The 20,327-nt window shown below is 41.3% G+C and overlaps 1 protein-coding gene across 1 annotated transcript in view; it reads left to right on the plus strand.

Moving 5' to 3' along the window:
- The first annotated feature begins 62 nt into the window (after positions 1–62).
- The window catches only part of LOC148871041 (AP-2 complex subunit alpha-1-like), a 150,505-nt gene continuing 130,240 nt past the window's right edge, over positions 63–20,327 (plus strand). Inside the window, exon 1 of the mRNA XM_088973311.1 lies at positions 63–902. Coding sequence (XP_088829437.1) covers positions 771–902 — 132 coding nt within the window. The 5' untranslated portion in view covers positions 63–770. The remainder of the gene's footprint in view (positions 903–20,327) is intronic.

The raw sequence follows: 20,327 nt of genomic DNA on the forward strand, positions 1-20,327 counted from the left end.
CCCATTTTTTTTAGCAAGTGCAAAACCCATTTAAACACCCTTTATAGCCTTGCATTCGAAATATCTTCCCACGAAATAATACAGAAGTGCGGAGATGTTCTCGATGCAAGGCTGTTCGAATTTCACTGACTGAAGCCGATCACTTTCAGTTCAGCCACTTTATGTGTTTTCAAGCAGCTGCTAATCTTTTTGTTTCGGTGTGGATGATGAGTAGACACAAAGCCTACACGTATCGTAAACAGAACTACGTGACCTGACCGATACAATATATCCCAACAAAACTCGGATTTGGTATATATAATAGGATCGAATTGTGATCTAATGTAGGGTTGATTCAAATATATTTGGTTTACAAATAAAAACTCCAGATGAATCGAAATCCAAAGTTTTTAATGTTTCAGCAACAACAACATAACATTCAAAAAGGGAAATTAGAATAGAAAGGAAAAGAAGGAAAAACGAGCCAGGTGGAAAATGGAAATGATGCAATATTGGTAAAACTCGTCTTCTGCAAATTTCTCAGTCCAGCTCTTTCTCGTCCCCCCTTCCCCTCTCCCAGGGGATCATCACATTCGTCTTCCCTCATCGACGTCGATGCGACCGCACGCATTTGGTGGGCATTTGTTGTGGAATTGTTGGCGACACATTTACAAGATCTCGTTTTTCTGCAACCGGATCTGAGCAGAAACTCGGGAGGAATCGAAGGGACAGCGAGGATTCGCACCCATTGAAGCAGTTCCAGTTCGATCATTCGTTGGATCTGAGAAGAGATGGCAATGTCTGGAATGAGAGGTCTGTCCGTCTTCATTAGCGATATTCGCAATTGTCAGAACAAAGAGCAGGAGAGGCTCAGGGTAGATAAGGAGCTTGGAAACATAAGGAATCGATTCAAAAACGAAAAGGTGAGGATCTCTTCTTGCTACATTTCTCTCTCTCAATGTCCTCTCCCCCTTTTGATCAACCACCGTCTGTTTGAGGTAGCTAGACGGTAAATCAAGTGTTTTGGGTGCTTGGTTCATGGGATTTAAGGCCCTATGGATTGCATTAAGTTGTTTGAGTCAATGCTTTGGTTTGTTCTGTTTTCCCCTCTTAAAATTTCGATGTTTCTGAATAGAGATTACTGGTCATTTAACGTAGTGTAACCAGGGATCTGCCTTTTAATGCCTCTGGAAGTGCACTAGGAGCCACTTAGCGAAGCATTTGCTGTTAAGAGGAATTTGAACTTCAAATATAATTAAATAGGCCTTATTAGTTTGAAACGAGTAGAAATCGTACTTTAGTAATATTAGACGTATATTTTAGCTTATCTGGGAATGAATCACAACATTTGCTTTATTTATAGCCCGGGGAGCAAACTGGTGAAAGATGAATACTGAATTGCTGAGTAGAATTGTCAGAGGGAAAAAAGAAAAAACTGAGTAGAATTTATACGAGATTATTTGTTTTTCTTTCCTCAACAACAGAAATCAGTACAAGTAGAGAACTGAGAGGTGAGGTTTCTGAATTTGTAGGTCTATGGGCTGGCATTTTCGACCTGGGCTGAAAGTATCATCTTGCTCTATCAACTTGTGCACATGCAATAGAACGGAAAGGAATTATTATAACGTGAAGAGTTTGATACACCAAGAACCATTGCCTAGTGCACCTAGGTGTGCATCTGGTGGAAACCGGATTCAGTCAGTGCAAGGCCTGTTCGAACAGCCTTTATAGCCTTGCATTGGGAATATCTCTCCATGAAACAAAGCACATAAGTACAGAGATATTCCCAATGTAAGGCTGTAAAGGCTGTTCGAACAGGGTGGATCCCCACGGGGATCAGGGAAATGGGGAAAATTGCCATCCCTAGGTAGTGGGGTGGCTGAAAGAGGATAAGGTGGGGTTGTGGAACTTTAGCAATGAAAAGAAAATTTACAAGCGGCTGGCAAAGGATATAGAAGTGAAGTACAGTTGGGTGAAGAGACTTGCTAAGTCTTTTGTTGATGGGTTAGCTAAGCAAGGGGTGGCTCATGAATCTTTGCTTTGGGCTTTGTTGTAATCCTATTTTACTACTTTTTTGGGGGCTCTTGCCCTTAACCGGGGAGTTAAGAAAGTTTATCTCCCCTTGCTTGTAATTAATTTTTTTTTATTAATTTAATGAAAAGCTTTTGTTATTGATAAAAGAACATCTGGGGTCCAAACAAAGTTGTGTTGTACAATTTTCTTGATCAATAACAAATTCATTAATTAATCATAAGACTAATTACAAAGAGGAAGACAAACTTTCTTATCTTCCACTTACAGCTTGAGCCCCCAAGAAAAGAAAAGAAAAAAAAAGAAACAATAAAATTACATTTGAGCCCAAAACATTGATTCCCTCTCCACCCCTTGTTTAGCTTGTAACCTGAAGAGCTATACTCGAAGTAGCAAGGAGGAGAAGAGAACCATTGAACTGAAGAGAATGTCGAACTATACTAGGCAGTTGACCAGTCTTTTATTTATAGATGAATGTAGTACAAGGTACAAGAAATTACTGGGATGCCCCTGATTAGTGATGGGACACCCAGATGACTTAAATCACTAAACAGGATTAGGCCCATTAACACAGGCCCGGTTACAAGATAAGTTAAACATAAGACTGGGCTAATAATAACTTTTATCAGTCGAACATCACTCTAACATTCTAACACTCCCCCTTAAGCTAAGCATGGATATCAATCATGTTTAGCTTGCCAAGTATGTCTCAGAACTTTGTTGATGCCAGCCATTTTGTTAATACATCTGCAATTTGCATCTCTGATGGAGTATAAGGTACACAGAGTTCTCCTGAAATAATTCTCTCTTTGACAAAGTGTCGATCAATTTCAATATGTTTTGTCCTGTCAAGCTGTACGGGATTGTTGGCAATGTTGATAGTAGCTTTATTATCACAATACAGCTTGAGAGGACCCTCAGTCTTGATACCAAGCTCATTAAGGAGAGTTCTGAGCCATAAGAGTTCAGCAACCCCGTGTGCCATAGCCCGGTATTCTGCTTCTGTAGTTGATCTAGCCACAACATTCTACTTCTTACTGCGCCATGTGACTAGGTTTCCTCCCAAGAATGTACAGTAACTTGAGGTTGATTTTCTGTCTCCAACAGACCCAGCCCAATCAGCACCAGTGTAGGCTTCAATTTCAAGTCTGCTGTTTTTTCTGAATAGAATTCCTTTCCCTGGGCAAGTCTTCAAGTATCTGAGGATTCTTTCCACTGCTCTCATATGAGGGGCCTTTGGTGAGTGCATGAATTGACTGACAACATGCACTGCATAGGCAATGCCTGGCCGAGTAAGGGATAAGTATATCAGTTTTCCTACCAATTTTTGGTACCTTTCCTTATCACAGTATTCCTCACCCATTGATTCTTGTAATCCATGGCTTGGTTCTATTGGAGTGTTTGCTGGCCTGCACCCCATCATGCCTGTCTCCTCTAGGAGATCAAGCACATACTTTCTTTGACATGTGTAGATTCCTTCTCTTGATCGAGCAACTTCAATCCCAAGAAAGTATCTCAGATTTCTCAGGTCCTTGATCTCAAATTCTGAAGCTAAGAACTCCTTCAGTCTCTTCATCTCTTTCACATCATTTCCAATAATCACCATATCATCCACATACACAATGAGTGCTGTAAGTTTTTCATCCTGTCTCCTTGTAAACAATGTATGATCTGCACTGCTCTTAGTGTACCCTACTTTCTTCATGGCCAAACAAAGTCTCTCAAACCATGCCCGGGGAGATTGTTTCAAACCATATAATGCTTTCCTTAGTTTACATACATTCTTTCCAACATCATATCCAGGTGGGGGTTCCATGAGTACCTCTTCATGAAGATTACCATTTAGGAAGGCATTCTTCACATCCAGCTGATGAAGTCCCCAAGAGAATTTTGCTGCTAGTGATAGTAGAACCCTGATTGTGTTGAGCTTTGCTACTGGGGCAAAGGTTTCCTTGTAGTCAATTCCTTCATTTTGTGTAAATCCCTTTGCCACAAGTCTGGCCTTGTATCTTTCAATTGACCCATCTTCCTTGTGCTTTACTGTGAATACCCACTTGCACCCAACAGTGCCTTTCCCCTCTGGCAGGTCCACCAATTCCCACGTTTTTGCTTTCATTAGGGCTTCTATCTCCTCATTCATGGATTTTTTCCACCTTGGATCAGATGCTGCCTCTGAATACCTGGAAGGGATACATACAGGGGAAAGAGCAGACACAAAGGAGTGATAGGCAGGGGATAAGTGTGAGTAAGAAACATAATTAGCTATGGGATGCCGAGTGCTATAAGAGCGAACGGGCTTACGGAGAGCAATAGGAAGATCCAAATCTGAATTGAGTGAGTCGGAATTACCTTGGATTGCAGAGACAGATTGATCTGAGTTCAACTGGTTGCAATCATGAGGTTGAGGGGCCTGTTCCTTCTACTGTATGTAAGTATCTCTTTCTCTTGTTCTTTGGAACTTTCAGAAGCATCAGCCAAATCTGGAGAAGTAACTGGCACAGTGGGAGTCTCACTAGGTTGACTCGCAATGTTACAACTAGTAATAGTGGAAGGTGATGAAATGGGAACAAAAAAGAAGGGAGAATGAGAATCCTCTTCCATCCCACTACTCTCCCCTTGAAGAGGATTCTGAGAAGACTGGAAATAGGGTTGAGATACTTTAGATACTTGCCACGGACGTGTCTCCTTGCCTTAGGGCTGCAATGTCTTGGTTCAGCCTGTAGATTCTAGCATTGTTTTTTTTTCTGGCCATATGTTTTAGATACTTTCTCCCAAATTTTAGCAGCTGTAGGGAAGTGATGAACAGTTCTGGCCACCCTAAGAGTCATAGAGGCCAGCAACCAAGACATGACTGTGGCATTTTCCTTGCGCCACACGGTGTATTCATGATTGCCAATTTCTGGTTGTTTCTTGTCTCCATCCAAATAGCCAGTGAGTTCAGGAGAGGTAATGAACAACATTGCAGAGATGGACCACTCTCTGAAGTTGTACTCATCCAGTAGCACACTTGTAATCTACAAGCTGTGCAGATTAGGGTTTTCCAGGTTTGAGGACCTTGTGACAGGTCTGTTATCTCTAGAGGAAATTTCACCGGATAGTGAGGACATCCTGACTTCAGTCCAAGAGTTGTTCACAGTACTATAGGTGATTCTATTAAGGACTGGCCAAAGTGGTCACTGTGTTCACAGTACTGGTAGAAGTGTTCACAGTTCGGGTACAGTAGCAAGTGGAGGTCTGTAACTGAACCAGTTCACAGTGCTGGTAAAAGTTTAAGGCTGCAACTGTATGGTGCAAAAGTTGCCGCAGTTCTGGTAAAAAGTAAAGGTCTGTAACTGAACCAGTTCAGTCCAAGAGTAGGGCTGATAACCGATCTGAAGAAAATCTGTAACTGAAGTTGCCGCAGTTCTGTAAGAGTCTTGCTGATGCACCGAGACTGCAACTGTAGAAGCTGATGCACCGAAACTGCAACTGTAGAAGAAGCTAAGTCTTTACCACTTGTTCTGCACAAGTTTTGCTGGAGCACGAAGCTGCAATTGTAGAGGAAGTTCTCCCCCTCTCGGCTAGTGCTAGGACTGCTGAATCAGCCCTCAACCAGGTCTGTCCTATACATACCTCTCTTAGTAGCCCAATAGCTACTACTTGCTGGAAATAATCTAGTAGGACATCTACTTCTGGGTCTTATTTCCCTTGAGTCCTACAACCAAGAGAAACCCTAGGTTCGAACTTGCTTTACTCTCTTACACTCCTAGGTCTTTACTACAGCAACCCAGAAAAGGAAGAGAGAAGATGAAAAGATAGCAGGAGAAGAGAGTGCACCTTTTGAAATCAGGAAGGAGATAATGCTCTGATACCATGTAATCTGAAGAGCTATACTCGAAGTAGCAAGGAGGAGAAGAGAACCACAGAACTGAAGAGAATGTCGAACTATACTAGGCAGTCAACCAGTCTTTTATTTATAGATGAACATAGTACAAGGTACAAGAAATTACTGGGATGCCCCTGATTAGTGATGGACACCCAGATGACTTAAATCACTAAACAGGATTAGGCCCATTAATACAGGCCCAGTTACAAGATAAGTTAAACATAAGACTGGGCTAATAAGAACTCTTATCAGCCAAACATCTGTCTAACATTCTAACATAGTTAACCCATTAGCAAAAGAATTAGCTGATCTTTTAACCTAGCTAATCTTAACTTCCATCTCTCGAACCAGCCACTTGAATTTCCTCCTCACATGGTTGTAATTCCATAAGCCACTGTTGTCTTTATTCAGCCACCCTATCACCACCTCCGAGTCCCCTTCAATTATGAGTTTTCTGATATTCATTTCCGTAGCTTTCTGGACTCATTCCATAACTGCATAGATCTCAGCTCTGAGAGAGTCACCCACTCCAATTGGGCCTGAGAACAAGGCAGAAACAACCCCATTCTCATCTCTAAAAACACCCCCAATCCCTGAGTGTCCAGGATTCCCTCTACTACTCCCATCAAAGTTTAGTTTTAGGAATCCAGTAGGTAGGGTGGTCCAAGACACGCTCATTACTGTTTTGGTTTGAGTACAGTTAGCAATCTCACCCCACTTCCTTAACATGTCTTCCATTGTGTAATATGTGAATAGCTCTAGGGATTTTAGCCAATGTACAACCCTTATATGGATTAGAGTCCTAAGTTCTTCAGCACCTCTCTCTACTGCTGAGAAAATCCTGGAGTTTCTTTCTTCCCATAAAGACCAACATACTGCAGCCCTCAGTCCTCTCCACATGGCCCTTCCCCTTTTCAAATGCCACTTGAAAAAAGAAGGGGAGAAGAGACTTTGCAAGTTTGATGGAGGGTTCCAACTACACCCAAAGAGGGAGAAAAAGCCCACTCCCAAATTGATTTTGCAAATTGGCAAGACACCAGTAGGTGAAAACCAGTCTCCCCATCAGCTTTGTAGAGATTACACCAGTGAGGTGACAAACAAGTATTTGTTCTCTTCTTTTGGAACAGATCACCAGTGTTGAATCTTTCCAGATAGGCTTCCCAACAAAAGCTACCAACCCTAGGAGGAATTGGTCTGCACCAAACCTCATTAATAGGGAAAGGGAGGGCTACAGGACTGGTGAACTGGCTTAAAACTTTGAAGAATGAAGCATAGGGGAATGAGACAGTGGGGGTGGGGGTCCCGATTCTAGAGTCCACCTTAGTAGGGTCTAAGTAAATATTATCAAGAAGTTCAAGGAGACTCGAAATACTGTCGAGGTCTGAGTCCCTCACAGCCCTTCTTAAGCCCAAGTTCCACCCAAACCCAGAACTGGAAGAGGAAGGGGTAATGAAAGAAGAAACTGGCTCATTTTTAAAATCAGATAGGGCATACAAAGAAGGAAACTGGTCCTTTAGGGGGGCATTCCCCACCCAAGTTTGTTCCCAAAATTTTATGAAGTTACCTGAATTCAAATCGTACCTAATAAGAGGGGAGAAGACTGACAACAAATCATGAATGGCTTTCCAAGGTGAAGCGCTTGTAGTCCTAGCTCGGATTCTTGCATCCCATCCATTTTGCTCCAGCCCATGTATGCTTGCCACTATTCTAGCCCATAGTTTCTCTTGTTCTAGTGGGAACCTCCACAACCACTTCCACAGAAGGGCCATATTCCTTTTTCTAATGTTCCCAAGCCCCAAACCACCACAGTTTTTACTCCTGGTCACCACCTCCCAACTTACTCTATGATCCCTCTTCTCCTCTCCCGTCTCCCAAAGGAAATCTCTCATCATCTTCTCCAATCTACTAGAAACCTTTATTGGGATTTTGAACACTGACAGGAAACCTTTCTCCAAGAGGCAAGTCTCTTTCCAAATCTTTCCACCACCGGGTTCCAGAAGCTCTCTCTCTTGGGGTTATCACCTAATGGCAACCCTAGATAATTCAATGGCTAGCCTGAGACTTCACACCCTAGCACTTCTGCACTTTCCCTAATCTCTCCCTCCAAATTTACACCCACTACACAACTTTTCCCAAAATTCACCTTCAAGTTTGAAATTTGTTCAAAGAGTTGTATCATCAATTTCATGGTCCTGATAACCTTACATTACCTCCTCCACAGAACAAAATCGTGTCATCGGCAAATTGTAAATGGGTGAGGGGGGTTTCCTCCCTTCCAACTCTCCAACCTTTAAGGAGGCCCCTAGAATCTGCTTTGTGAATTAATTTCCCCAGAACATCAGCAATTAGTGTGAACAAGAAGGGAGATAGGGGGTCTCCTTGTCTTATACCCCTAATGGCTTGAAAGAAATCTACCACTGTCTCATTCACTAGCACAGAATAATGACAATTCCGAACACACCCTATAATCCATTTGCACCATCTAGCCCAAACCCAAATTTGGTCATAACTTTCCTAAAAAATTCCCAGTCCACTAAGTCATAAGCCTTTTTCAGATCCAACTTACAAACCACTCCCTTCTTTCTATCCTTCCTGAAGTTCTCAAAACTCTCATTAGCAATTAGGATTTGATCAGTAATCTGTCTTCCACTCACAAAAGTTCCTTGATTTGGTGCAATGATATCTGGCAGTACTTCCTTCAATCTCAAAGACAATACCTTTGCAATAATCTTGTATAAGCTATTTACCAAATTGATTGGCCTGAAATTCTTTGGATGGGATGCATCTTTCTTTTTTGGAACCAAAGCTAAAAAAGTGAAATTCACACCCGGGTTAACAACTCCTCTCCTATGAAACTCCTCAAACACCAATAGAAGGCCCCCTTTCAAAATATCCCAGTAGCCTTGACAAAAGCCATTGTGAACCTATCCGGTCCTGGAGCTTTTGTTCTATCCATAGAAAACACAACCTCTTTAATCTCTTCCAAATCAAACATTGTTTCCATCCTTCTCCTATTATCCACCCCTACATCTGTCCAGTCCATTCCTTCTACCCACACCCCTCTACTTAAAGGCCTTCTTAGAATGGATTTGAAGTGTTCTACAAATGCCCCAACTATCTCCTCTTGTTGTGTTAACTCAACTCCATCCACTTCCAATTTGGAGATAAAATTTCTCATTCTCCTTCTATTTTCCAAAGAATGAAAAAACCTGGTATTTCTATCTCCCTCTTGCAACCATTTACATCGAGTTTTTTACCTTCAGCTTATTTCCTCTTTATGTAGGCAGTCCTCTGGCTATCTTCTCAAACATCTTCTTTGTTCATTGTCTGCCTCTCCAAATTCTCCCCTTTCTTTTTTAGAGTCAAGGCTCTCAAGTTGGTCCATCAGAGCTCTCTTTCTTTCTTCTATCCTTCCAAACTCCAATTGATTCCACTCCTTGATCTTTGTTTTCAAAAATTGTAGTTTTTTATGAAATCTCATTTCTTCACTTTCCACCATTGGATTACACTCATTCCACCACTCCCTTTTTTGGTAAACCCAGGATGGATAACCACATATTTTCAAAATCTAAAAAGGGCAAGCCCTCCATTCCTTCTTTCCTCCTTGCATATCACTATAGGCCAATGATCAGAGGTCAGTCTAGGAAGAGTTCTAGATGTTAAGTTCCCCCAATGTTCTTCTCTATCCAAAGAAAATAGAAACCTATTCAGCTTGGAGATTTGACCAGGTAAATGTCTTGTGGGCTAGAGGTATCTCTTTGAGTTCAAAGGAATCCACAAACCTATTAAACTTCCTTGTGCTAGTTGTCACCGTCTGATTAGTATTATTGGTTTCATCCGTGAATCTGATCACATTGAAGTCCCCTCCCAAACACCAGGGCCCATCCCATAGCCCTCTGACATCGGCCAGTTCCTCCCGCAATTCCTTTCTCTCTCTGTAGTCATTTGGTCCATAAACATTTGTGAGCACCCACACATAGCCATCCTCTTGCTGCTTAAACTTCATGTAGACTGAGTATTTTCCAATCAGTTCCTCCAAGCCTTCAACTACATCCCTCTTCCACATTGTCACTATCCCACCTGAAGCACCCCACGAGAGAGCAACCACCCAGCTAATCCCCCTGGCTTTCCAAACACTCCTTGCCCATCTATTATTAAACTCCATTCTCTTGGACTCCTGTAATAGTACAATGTCTGGGTCATACCTCTTTATTACCTCTTTGATTGTCTCTCTTTCTCGCACTTCCTATACCCCTCACTTTCCAACTAAGTATCTTCATAATCACTTCTTGCCTTAGTTCCCTTCTTCACCTAACCACCACTTCCCCCTTTTCCTTCTATCTCCTTTTACCCCGAACTTCTTGTCACCTTCCACATCTCTTTTCAATCTCTCAACTTCACTGATTTTTCTCTTCTTTATTTTGATGTCCTTCTTCCTCTTCTGTAGGCCACCTTTCAACACATTCAAGTCTTCCATCCTACATCCCAACTTCCCCGCAAATTCTGCTATCAGGTTCTCTTTATTCTCTTCTTCCATCACTGTCCTCTCTACATATTCCCCTCCAAATCTGCCCTCCTTTCCTTCTCTCCTCTCAACTGATCCCTCCCCTCTTCTCTCCTCTCTATCCTTCCTCCATATCATATTTTCTCCCACTTCACTAAAAACTCTTTCAATAATTTCCCACACTTTCTCATTCCTATACCTTCCTTCCCACACCTCCTCACAGTCCTTCATTCCCCTCTCCATAAGCTTAGAAGACCCACCACCTTGGTTGGCTGCACATGCATGGGCTGCAAGACTTGGAACGGGAATGGAATCTGGAACAAAGGATACAGAAAATGCATTAGTAGCACAAACTGAATTCACTTGGTTACCTGGGTTTGACTGGAAGGTTGGAATAGGACACGGGTTGCTGTTCCTAGCCTCCCTTTCTTGTTCCAAAGGTTGGTCAACATGGCAATCTTTCCTCTCTACCCTTGGTTCACCCCTTGTTGGTGTATTCCTGCTCTGCTTTAGGTTCTCCTGATTTATCCCTTCTTTTGCGCCTTGCCATTCTGAAATCTTGGGGATGGGCTATTCCCATTAATGTCTTCAGCCCTACTTGCTTCAAGAAATCCAGGTCTTCTTCCATCACCTGTCTGACCTTTGTAGCCGTCTGTTTCACACCTTCATTTTTCCTCTCTGTCACCCTGAAATAGGCTTGCAAAGTTCAACATACCCATGTCACCTGCATCGTACCCACCATTGTTGTTCACACTTCCATTGCTGGTACCATCATCGGAGCAGTCATTTGATTCTTCATCATCTACGCTGCAGTGCACCCACACTTCGTTCATCTCCTCCCTCTCTTCGGTTCTCTCTCTTGCATATCTTGGGTTTGGCTTCTCTAAGGAGCGTCACAGAGAACTACGGTCCTCAAGATTTCGGCGGAGCACCCACTGTAGGTTACCCTGTTTGTTTATTCTCCACTGCTGCAACTTTTCCCCAACATTTCTCACCATTTTGGAAGAAGATAGACCAAAATTATTGTCTACCGTCGGCCTTCGTTTCGTCTCCTTTCCCCGACCCACATGAGTTTTTAAGTTATCACGTGGGTCCCTAAAACTGTGCCCTGGTTTAGTATTCGACCCACCCAACGCCTCAATTGGTTTGGACCAAGCCTTTCAATGACTTGGTCCATTTAATTTCTTCACCACATCAGCAAAATACAAGTTGCCCGCCTTAACTTTATTTAATTCAAAAAAAATTGAATTAACTTCCTTTAATGGCTGACTTGTCGTTTCGTTTACCCTACCGAAAGATTAATTACTAAATTAGCTTTCCCTTGCAACTCCTTTTCACTACCCATTCTCTTTCCTCCACGTGTCCACCACCCTGCCAGTTCACTGTCTTCAACCTTGGAATTTCTTCCCCACCACCCACAACTGTTCGACTTTTGATGCCACCTACACCTTGTACCAAACATCATTCGAACAGATTTCAAAGAACCTAGGCAGGTTCTCATGTTTGATTCCAGTGACCTGAATCTCAACAGCACCCAGATTTCATTTATTAGCTTCCAACAATACGCCTCCTAAGCTCTGAACAATGTGCTCAAGAACAGAGTCCCACCAGAGGTTGAAGGGAAGACCTACTAGCTTCAGCCGATTGCACCCATCTTGAACTGCGACTCCGTTACAGATTGGGCTCCAGTTCTGGACCCGTACAAGGCCTCCATTCACAACCACTGCTTTGAAGCTTAGCTCCTGGTCGCCTACATCAAGAATGACTTTCATCACTGCAAATGGAAATAACATTGCTTCATTTGCAAAGCCTATCTCTCCTGTTACCGTATTCAAGACTTTCTTCCAATCTGTTACTCCCTTACCAGCCACTAACACCATTCTTTTTTTCCATTCTTCTGTTCCAGCTCCCACCAGTATTCTCCGGTGATTAGAAGAACATGCAACCACCAAACCAGGAATCAAAGGGCTTTGCATTTCGACACTCCCAGTAGTCTCAATCAAAACTACCTCCTCCTGAGCCTTTCGACCCTGTTCTTTGGACTTTTGGCCAGAAACCTTCACTTCCTCCGTCTTCTTGCTGTCTGAGGCAACAAGGAAGGATTGCAGCTTCTCCACAAAAGCCAACCACCCTTTCTGCATTTTCCCTTCCGGCACAGATCATTTGTTTTCCATTTATGTCAAAAAACTCAGACACAGTGATGAACCATCCTTTGCTATTCCTTTTCAATTCTACTACAGATGTCTTGCCTGGAACTGACATCGAGTTCTTCCAGCCTTCCTCCTTACAAGAGTTAATAGCCCCATCAACAAAACCCTTCATCCAAACTATAATCTCCTTTGTTACCAGCATTGTTGCCTTGTTACTCTCTCTGATTTTCAATACATCCTTTCCTTTGGTCCATTCCTCTTCAAACTTGAAAGTTTTAGCTTCAATCGATACCTCAGACCTTCATCTTCCTACGACTCTAAATCCCCTCTCACCCCTCTCACCCGCCATCATCGCTGGATGAAATTAATCACCAAACTTGTTTCATCAAGCTAAGCTCTTTAGGATGATGACAGAAATCTTTAGATGCTTGTTGATGGGAAAAGCTCCATCAAAGGAAATATCAAGGATTGGGCTTATGTTCTGATGGGGTTTTAAGAAGCAATGGAAAAGCAAACTTCTTTTGACATCACTGACTCTTTCAAAATCCCTTTTCCACTCTCCTATTATGATGGTCCAACTTCAAGTTGTGTTGTACCAATGGTTATAAGTGTTTTGCATTTTCGTTGATGATTATTCAAGGATGACATGACTTTATCTTATGAAAGAAAAGAGTGAATTATTCTCCATTTTTCAAAAATTCCATGCTGAAAATCATTCTCAATTTGGTATTTACATAAAGATTCTTCATTTTGATAACGGGAAAGAATATTTCTATACACTATATCAACAATACTTGGAACAACATGGGATCATTCATCAAACCTCTTGCCAATATCTATCCTTGAATGACAATCTCCCTTCTCAGTTTTGTTTCCGACATTATTGTCTCCCTTTTCTCTTGTTCCCAAGGTTTTTGGGTTTGCATGCTTTGTTCATAATCAATGGCCTGGGATGGACAAGTTAGATGCATTCCCTACAAAGTATATCTTTCTTAGCTTGGACACAGAAAGGCTACATGTGTTATAGTCCTACTTCTTAGTGTTCCTTTTGTGTGTCCTGATGTCACCTTCTTTGGTCTGTTCCTTTATTCACAAGTAATGATGTTTCTTCTTTATGTCCCACACTTCTAAACCTTTGAAACCAAGCTCTTGTTGATTGCTTCAAACCATAAAGACTTCTTTAATCTACATACCTTTCCTTCGGCCACATCACTGTAAAACCCAATTGGAAGGTCCATTTATAGCTCTTCCTAGAAGTCTCTGTTAAGAAAAGCATTCTTCACATCAAGTTGGGAAAGGGGCCAAGTGTAGGTAGCTGTTAGAGATAGAGGATCCAAACTGCAGTCATCTTGACCACCGGTAGAAAGGTCTCCAAGTAGTCTATCCCATAAGTTTGAGTGTACCCTTTTGCAACTAGTTTCACCTTGTACCTCTCTATACTTCCATCAGTCTTGTACTTCACTGTATAAACCCATCTACGACCAACTGTTCTCCTTGCCATCAGGTAAATCCACAACTTCCCATGTCTGATTTTTAATCAATGCTTTCATTTTTTCTTGCATAACTATTTTTTACTAAGGTTTGGAGAGGGCCTCACTAACACTCCTGGGTATAGGCACAGAGTCAAGGGAGAAAAGGAAGGCTTGGTAGGAGGGAGATAACCCACTATAGGAAAGGTGATGTGAAATGCAATAATCTGTACACTTCCTCTTTGCCTTCTAGAGTGCAATAGGGAGGTCTAGGTCATTTGGAATGGTGTTAGGAACATGGGTGGAAATATCAATAGGAACTGAAGCATCAGAGGGAACAAAATGCATACCTAGGTTTGGCATTTTACTATCCTAAGGTGTCATGTGTAAGCCTCTTGAGCATGGATTTTTAATTAATAAATAATTGGAAATATAATAAATAAAATAAGTAAAAATGTAGTAAACCCAAAACTTATAAAAAAAAAGTAAATCCAAAAAATGAAGAATGATGAGAAATTAAAATATTTCATACCTGCAATTTCTATTAATTAAAATTGTCATGTTTGAGTGTAAAACTGAACTATCATTATCTATCATCTGCTATATCTGTACATTACTTGCAAAGTTGCATATCACAATTTTTTTGATCAAATTGCATATCATAATTTTTTTTTTATCAAAGCTGCATATCACAATTTTAGAAGTAACAATTCACATAAATTGCATATCATAACCTGTGTTATCAGGCCTGTATTTAATTAAATAAATAAAAAGAAGCTTCTAATATAAGCCTAGAAGGGGAAGAGATGGAGAAGAAGAAGCCAACAAAATAAGGGTTCATAGTCTCCATCGAATGAGAGAACTGCAGCCTTGTATGTTTAATTCATAATGAAAAGTAAAATTACAATACTACCCCTTTATACAATTGTTTGAGAATAGAGACAAAAGAACACTGATTTAAAGAAGAGAAAAGACTAAAATAACCCTAGAACAAAGCTGTATTTTAACACTCCCCTTCAAGTTGGAGCATATATATCATTACAACTCCAACTTGTTACAAATGTATTTCATTTGAACACCACTCAAGCCTTGGTAAACAAATCAGCTAGTTGATCTTCAGACTTCACGTATGGGGTAATGATTTCTCCACTGACCACCTTTTCTCTAATAAAGTGACAATCCACCTCTATGCGTTTGGTCCTCTCATGATACATTGGAATGGAAGAGATATGAATGGCTGCCTGGTTGTCACAAAAGAACTTCATGGGGGTTGTGATTGATATTCCCATCTCTTGCAACAATTGTCTCAACCACACCAACTCACATGTAGTGTGGGCCATGGCTCTGTAAAGCCTCAGCACTACTCTTGGCCACCACATTTTGCTTCTTGCTTTTCCAAGTTATCAAATTCCCCACCAAAAATGTGTAGTAATCAGTTGTTGATTTCCTGTAAGTAACCGACCCTGCCCAATCAACATCTGTGTATCATTCCAAAGAAAGTTCTCTCTCTTTCTTATACAACAACCCTTTACCTAGAGCACCCTTCAAATAGCGTAGAACTCTAACAATACCTCCCAATGGATTGCCCTTGTGTTTTGCATGAATTGGCTCAATAATCCAACATTGAAGGAAATATCTGGTCTTGTAATGGTTAAATAAATAAGTTTTCCAACTACTCTCCTGTACCGTCCAGGATCAGCTAGGGGCTCCCCCTCACTATTAGACATCTTCACATTCAGATCTATAGGGGTATCCACTGGCTTTGCCCCTAAAAGACTAGTTTCTTTCAACAAGTCAAACACATACTTCTTTTGTGAGAGAGATTCCCCACTTTGACCTTACTACTTCTATTCCTGGAAAATATTTCAAGTGCCCTAAGTCCTTAGTTTGAAACAAGTTTTATAAGAACCGTTTGAGCTTTTCAATGCCATGCTCATCACTTCTTGTGAGAATGATGTCGTTAACATAGACTGAGAACACAATCTTCCTAGAGATGGTATCTCTACTGAACACTGAATGATCAACCCATTGTCATCCCAAACTGTTGTACTACACTACCGAATCTCCCAAACCAGGCCCTCGGAGATTTCTTTAACCCATAAATTGCTATCTTCAACCGACACACCTTACCTTCCTCCCCTGAGCAATGTACCTTGGAGGTTGCTCCATATACACCGCCTCCTCTAGGTCACTATGAAGAAATGCATTTTTAATATCCAACTGGAACAACGACCAATCAAAGTGTGCAGCCAGGTAAATAAGCACCCGGATCGAACCCATTTTAGCTACAAGTGAAAAAGTATCAATATAATCAACACCATAGGTCTGTGTATACCCTTTGGCTACTAAGCGTGCTTTATATCTCTCCACACTACCATCGGCAAGATGCTTAACAGTGTAAACCCACCGACAACCAATTGCTTTCTTTCTTGAAGGCAGAGAAGTGAGGTCCCAAGTATGATTACATTGAAGAGCATGAAATTCTTCATCCATCGCCCTTTTCCATTCCGGAGAGAGAAGATCATCTTGAAGAGATCTAAGAGCGAATACAAATGATAGAACGGATACAAAATTCCAATAGGATGGAGATAATTGGGCAAATGAAACATAACGGGATATAGGATGTTCAATACAAGTATGCTTACCTTTGCGAAGCACAATGGGAAGATCGGATATAGGATGTTCAATACAAGTATGCTTACCTTTGCGAAGCACAATGGGAAGATCGAAATGAGATTGATTCATCGATGGAGGAGTGGCTGATGGCTGAGGTGGAGCTGGAGAAGGCTGAAACACAATACCATGAGGGCCATGAGCATACACTTGATGGATCGGTGGTCACATGGACCCTTGAACAATAGGAGCAGTCATAGACACCTCTTCCATTAATAAGGGAAGAGAAGGTGGGGATAGAGTATCAAGAGAAGTAGGTTCAATTGAGGAAAAAAAGGAACATATTCAAAGGTCACATCAGGAATAACAAAGGAGCACCGAAGGAAAGGATTGTAGCACTTATATCTTTTCCGGGTCCGAGAGTACCCTAAAAAGACACATTTAAGAGCACAAGCGTCCAACTTATCCAATGCCTGCCCCAAGCGATGAACAAAACTAATACAACCAAAGACACGCAGAGGCAAAGGGAACAAAGTTTGAGAAGGAAAGACAATAGAAAAAGGAGAGGAGCCACAACACAGAAGATAGCATATGATTAATGAGAAAGTAAGAAGTAAGAACAACATCACTCCAGTATTTTTTTTTTTTTTTGAAATTGACATTTGAATCAAAAGTGTTTGAGTAGTGTCAAGTAAATGTCTATTCTTCCGCTCAGCTACTCCATTTTGTTGTGGAGTGGAGGAGCAAGATGGTTGACGTATTATGCCATGAGATTCAAAGAACATACGAAATGAGCGTTGGAAATATTCTTTTGCATTGTCAGATTGAAAGAATTTAATGGAGATACCAAATTGATTCTTAATTTCAGCATAAAAGGAGAGAAATATATCAAACACTTCTGTACGAGATTTCATTAAATAAATCCAAGTCATTCTTGAAAAATCATCAACAAAGGAAATATAATATTTAAAACCATTGTAAGATTCAATTGGACAAGGACCCCAAACATCTGAATGAACAAGTTCAAAAAAAACTCGAGAATCTAGTAGGTTCCCTTGGAACAAAAGAGACCCGATGATGTTTACTAAGCTGACAAACTTCACACTGTAACTCACGAACAGACACAACCTTTGGAACAAGACTCGAGAGCTAGAAGAGAAGGGTGACCCATCCGATAGTGCCACTGCAACAGTGTAAAGAGGAATGAAGAGCTATTTGTGATCCACCACCATCAAGATAATACAATCCTCCAGCTTCATGCCCGCCACCGATTAGTCTTCCTCATCTTGAGATCCTGAAAAGTGCAATAGGATGGAAAGAATGAGATGGAGCAATTAAAAGATTTTGTCAACTTACCAACATACATAAGACTAAAAGGAAATTTAGGAACATATAGGACCGACGGTAAAGTAAAACCAAAATGTAAAGAAACATCACCGGTACCAGAAACACGGGAGGTAGACAGGAAGTACCATCAGCCAGAGTAACCGACTGGGCGGTAGAGGGAGGGGATAAAGATGCAAATAGGCCTAAGGACCCATTCATGTGATTTGAGACCCCAAAATCAATAATCCATGGTTTAAAAGAAGAAACAAGACATGTTGTACTTGACTTTGCTCGAGTTGCAGTATTATCGGAAGAAGAAGAAGACATACAAAGTTTTTCATACCCTTCTCGGGTGATGGAAACCATTTCCTTCTCCTTCCCAGTACATAAAGTAGTGGAGTCTTCTCCCGTAGTACCACTATCTCCTTCTACAGTAGCATGATTGGTGGGCCATGCAGATCATAATAGTAGTTCACAATATGTCCTTCCCATCCACAATAGCTGCATTCTTTGATCATTCCTCGACCAGCAACACTAACACCATGACTTCTAAAATTCCCATCTCTACCACCATTGCGACTTCTTCTTACACTACGGTTACTTCCTCTGGGATAGCTACTTCTACCACGTGAGCCACCTCTACTACCTCTGGTTGCGGCTAAGGCCAACTTCTCTAATATTGGAGAACTATCTGTATGTGGACTCATAACCCTTCTTACTCTGGAGAAGACTTCTGATATTGTAGGTATGTCACTGCTACCTAAAATCTAGGCAAACATTGGTTCAAATTCAGACATCAATCTGGAAAGAAAATGTGCCACATCTAATTGATCTCTCTGTTGTTTTTGCACTTTGAGATCAATCGAAAGAGGCTGATACGAATCCAACTCATTCCGCAAACTCTTCAAGCAAGCATAGTACTCTTCCACACTCCTATCACCTTGCTATAGTTGAAAATACTCCTGATACAATAGATAGATTCTAGTTACATTGTCTTGTCTACAATACAACTGCTTAGCATGTTCCCAAATTTCTTTTGTAGTATCAAAGAACATCAAGTTCACACTGATATGAGGTTCCATACTGTTTCAAAGATGTCTTAATCTGTGCATTCTCCTGGATCCAATCATTATACCCTGCAGCTCCTGGGTCTGGTTTGTTTTCTTTAATATATTTTTACTTTCCTCTCGCCGTCAAATTTACCTCCACCGACTTTGCCCATGGTATGTAGTTGGTACCATTAGGTTTAAACGATGTCATTTGTACAGCCATGAAATCAGGTTGTACTATCACACTTGTTTTGTATTCACTACCAGAAGCTGCCATCAGTTATTTTTGCACTACTCTCCCAAGACGAAGACCTTCCCGACTCAACAACAGCACCCAACTGACTTATCTAATGGTTCCGAAACTTCAACAGCATAGCCACAACTCCTAAACCTGGAACATCAGCAAAGGAACTACTTCTATGAGTCAACTAACCTCACAGTTCACAGAGAACTACCCACCAAACACGTCACCCACATACATCAACCAAACGAACTTCACATTCACAGTCCCTCTTCGAGCTGCCGAGTAGAAAGGATCTAAAACACCATCAAACAATCAACCAACAAAGCAACTTGAGGCATAGAAGCCTGCTAACCTTCTGGGCGATCAGTCCTTTTTGGTTCTTCCCTTTCCTTTCTTCTCGTATTAGTAGAAAACTTCAGCTGAACCAGTTCCAGGCGTCCTTCACTGATGCAGTCGAGAAAACCAATCAACCTGGCTCTGATACCATGTTATCAGGCCTGTATTTAATTAAATAAATAAAAATAAGCTTCTGATATGAGCCTAGAAGGGGAAGAGATGGAGAAGAAGTCGAACAGAACAGGGGTTCACAGTCTCTATCGAATGAGAGAACTGCTGCCCTGCATGTTTAATTCATAATGAAAAGTAAAATTATAATACTTCCCCTGTATACATATGTTTGAGAATAGAGACAAAAAAAACACTGATTTAAAGAAGAGAAAAGACTAAAGTAACCCTAGAACAAATCTGTACTTTAACAACCTGAAACATTTGTTTCATGCCTCGTTCTTATCCCCTGCAAGAAAAAGAGGAAGAATCTACGAAGGTGTCTTAGAGCTGTGACGCTATGATGTGTGTATGGGAAGAAAGGAATGACTGCACCTTCAATGATAAGGAACAAGACCCTCCTGATTGGTCCCCTTCTGTTCTAGAGGTGCTCAAACTCAACTTTGATGGTTGCGGCCTAAGAAGCCCGGGGCCCTCAGGGGTGGGGGGAGTTGTTAGAGACCATGAGGGCAGTATCTTTCTAAGCTTTTCAGGTCCGGTGGGACAAGGAAATTCTTCAAGAGCTGAACTTTTGGCCTTGGTTCTGGGTTCGA

The sequence above is a fragment of the Nelumbo lutea genome, chromosome 2 (genome assembly GCF_056320005.1).
Source record: "Nelumbo lutea isolate HS-2025 chromosome 2, American lotus-T2T, whole genome shotgun sequence".
Taxonomy (NCBI): Eukaryota; Viridiplantae; Streptophyta; class Magnoliopsida; order Proteales; family Nelumbonaceae; genus Nelumbo; species Nelumbo lutea.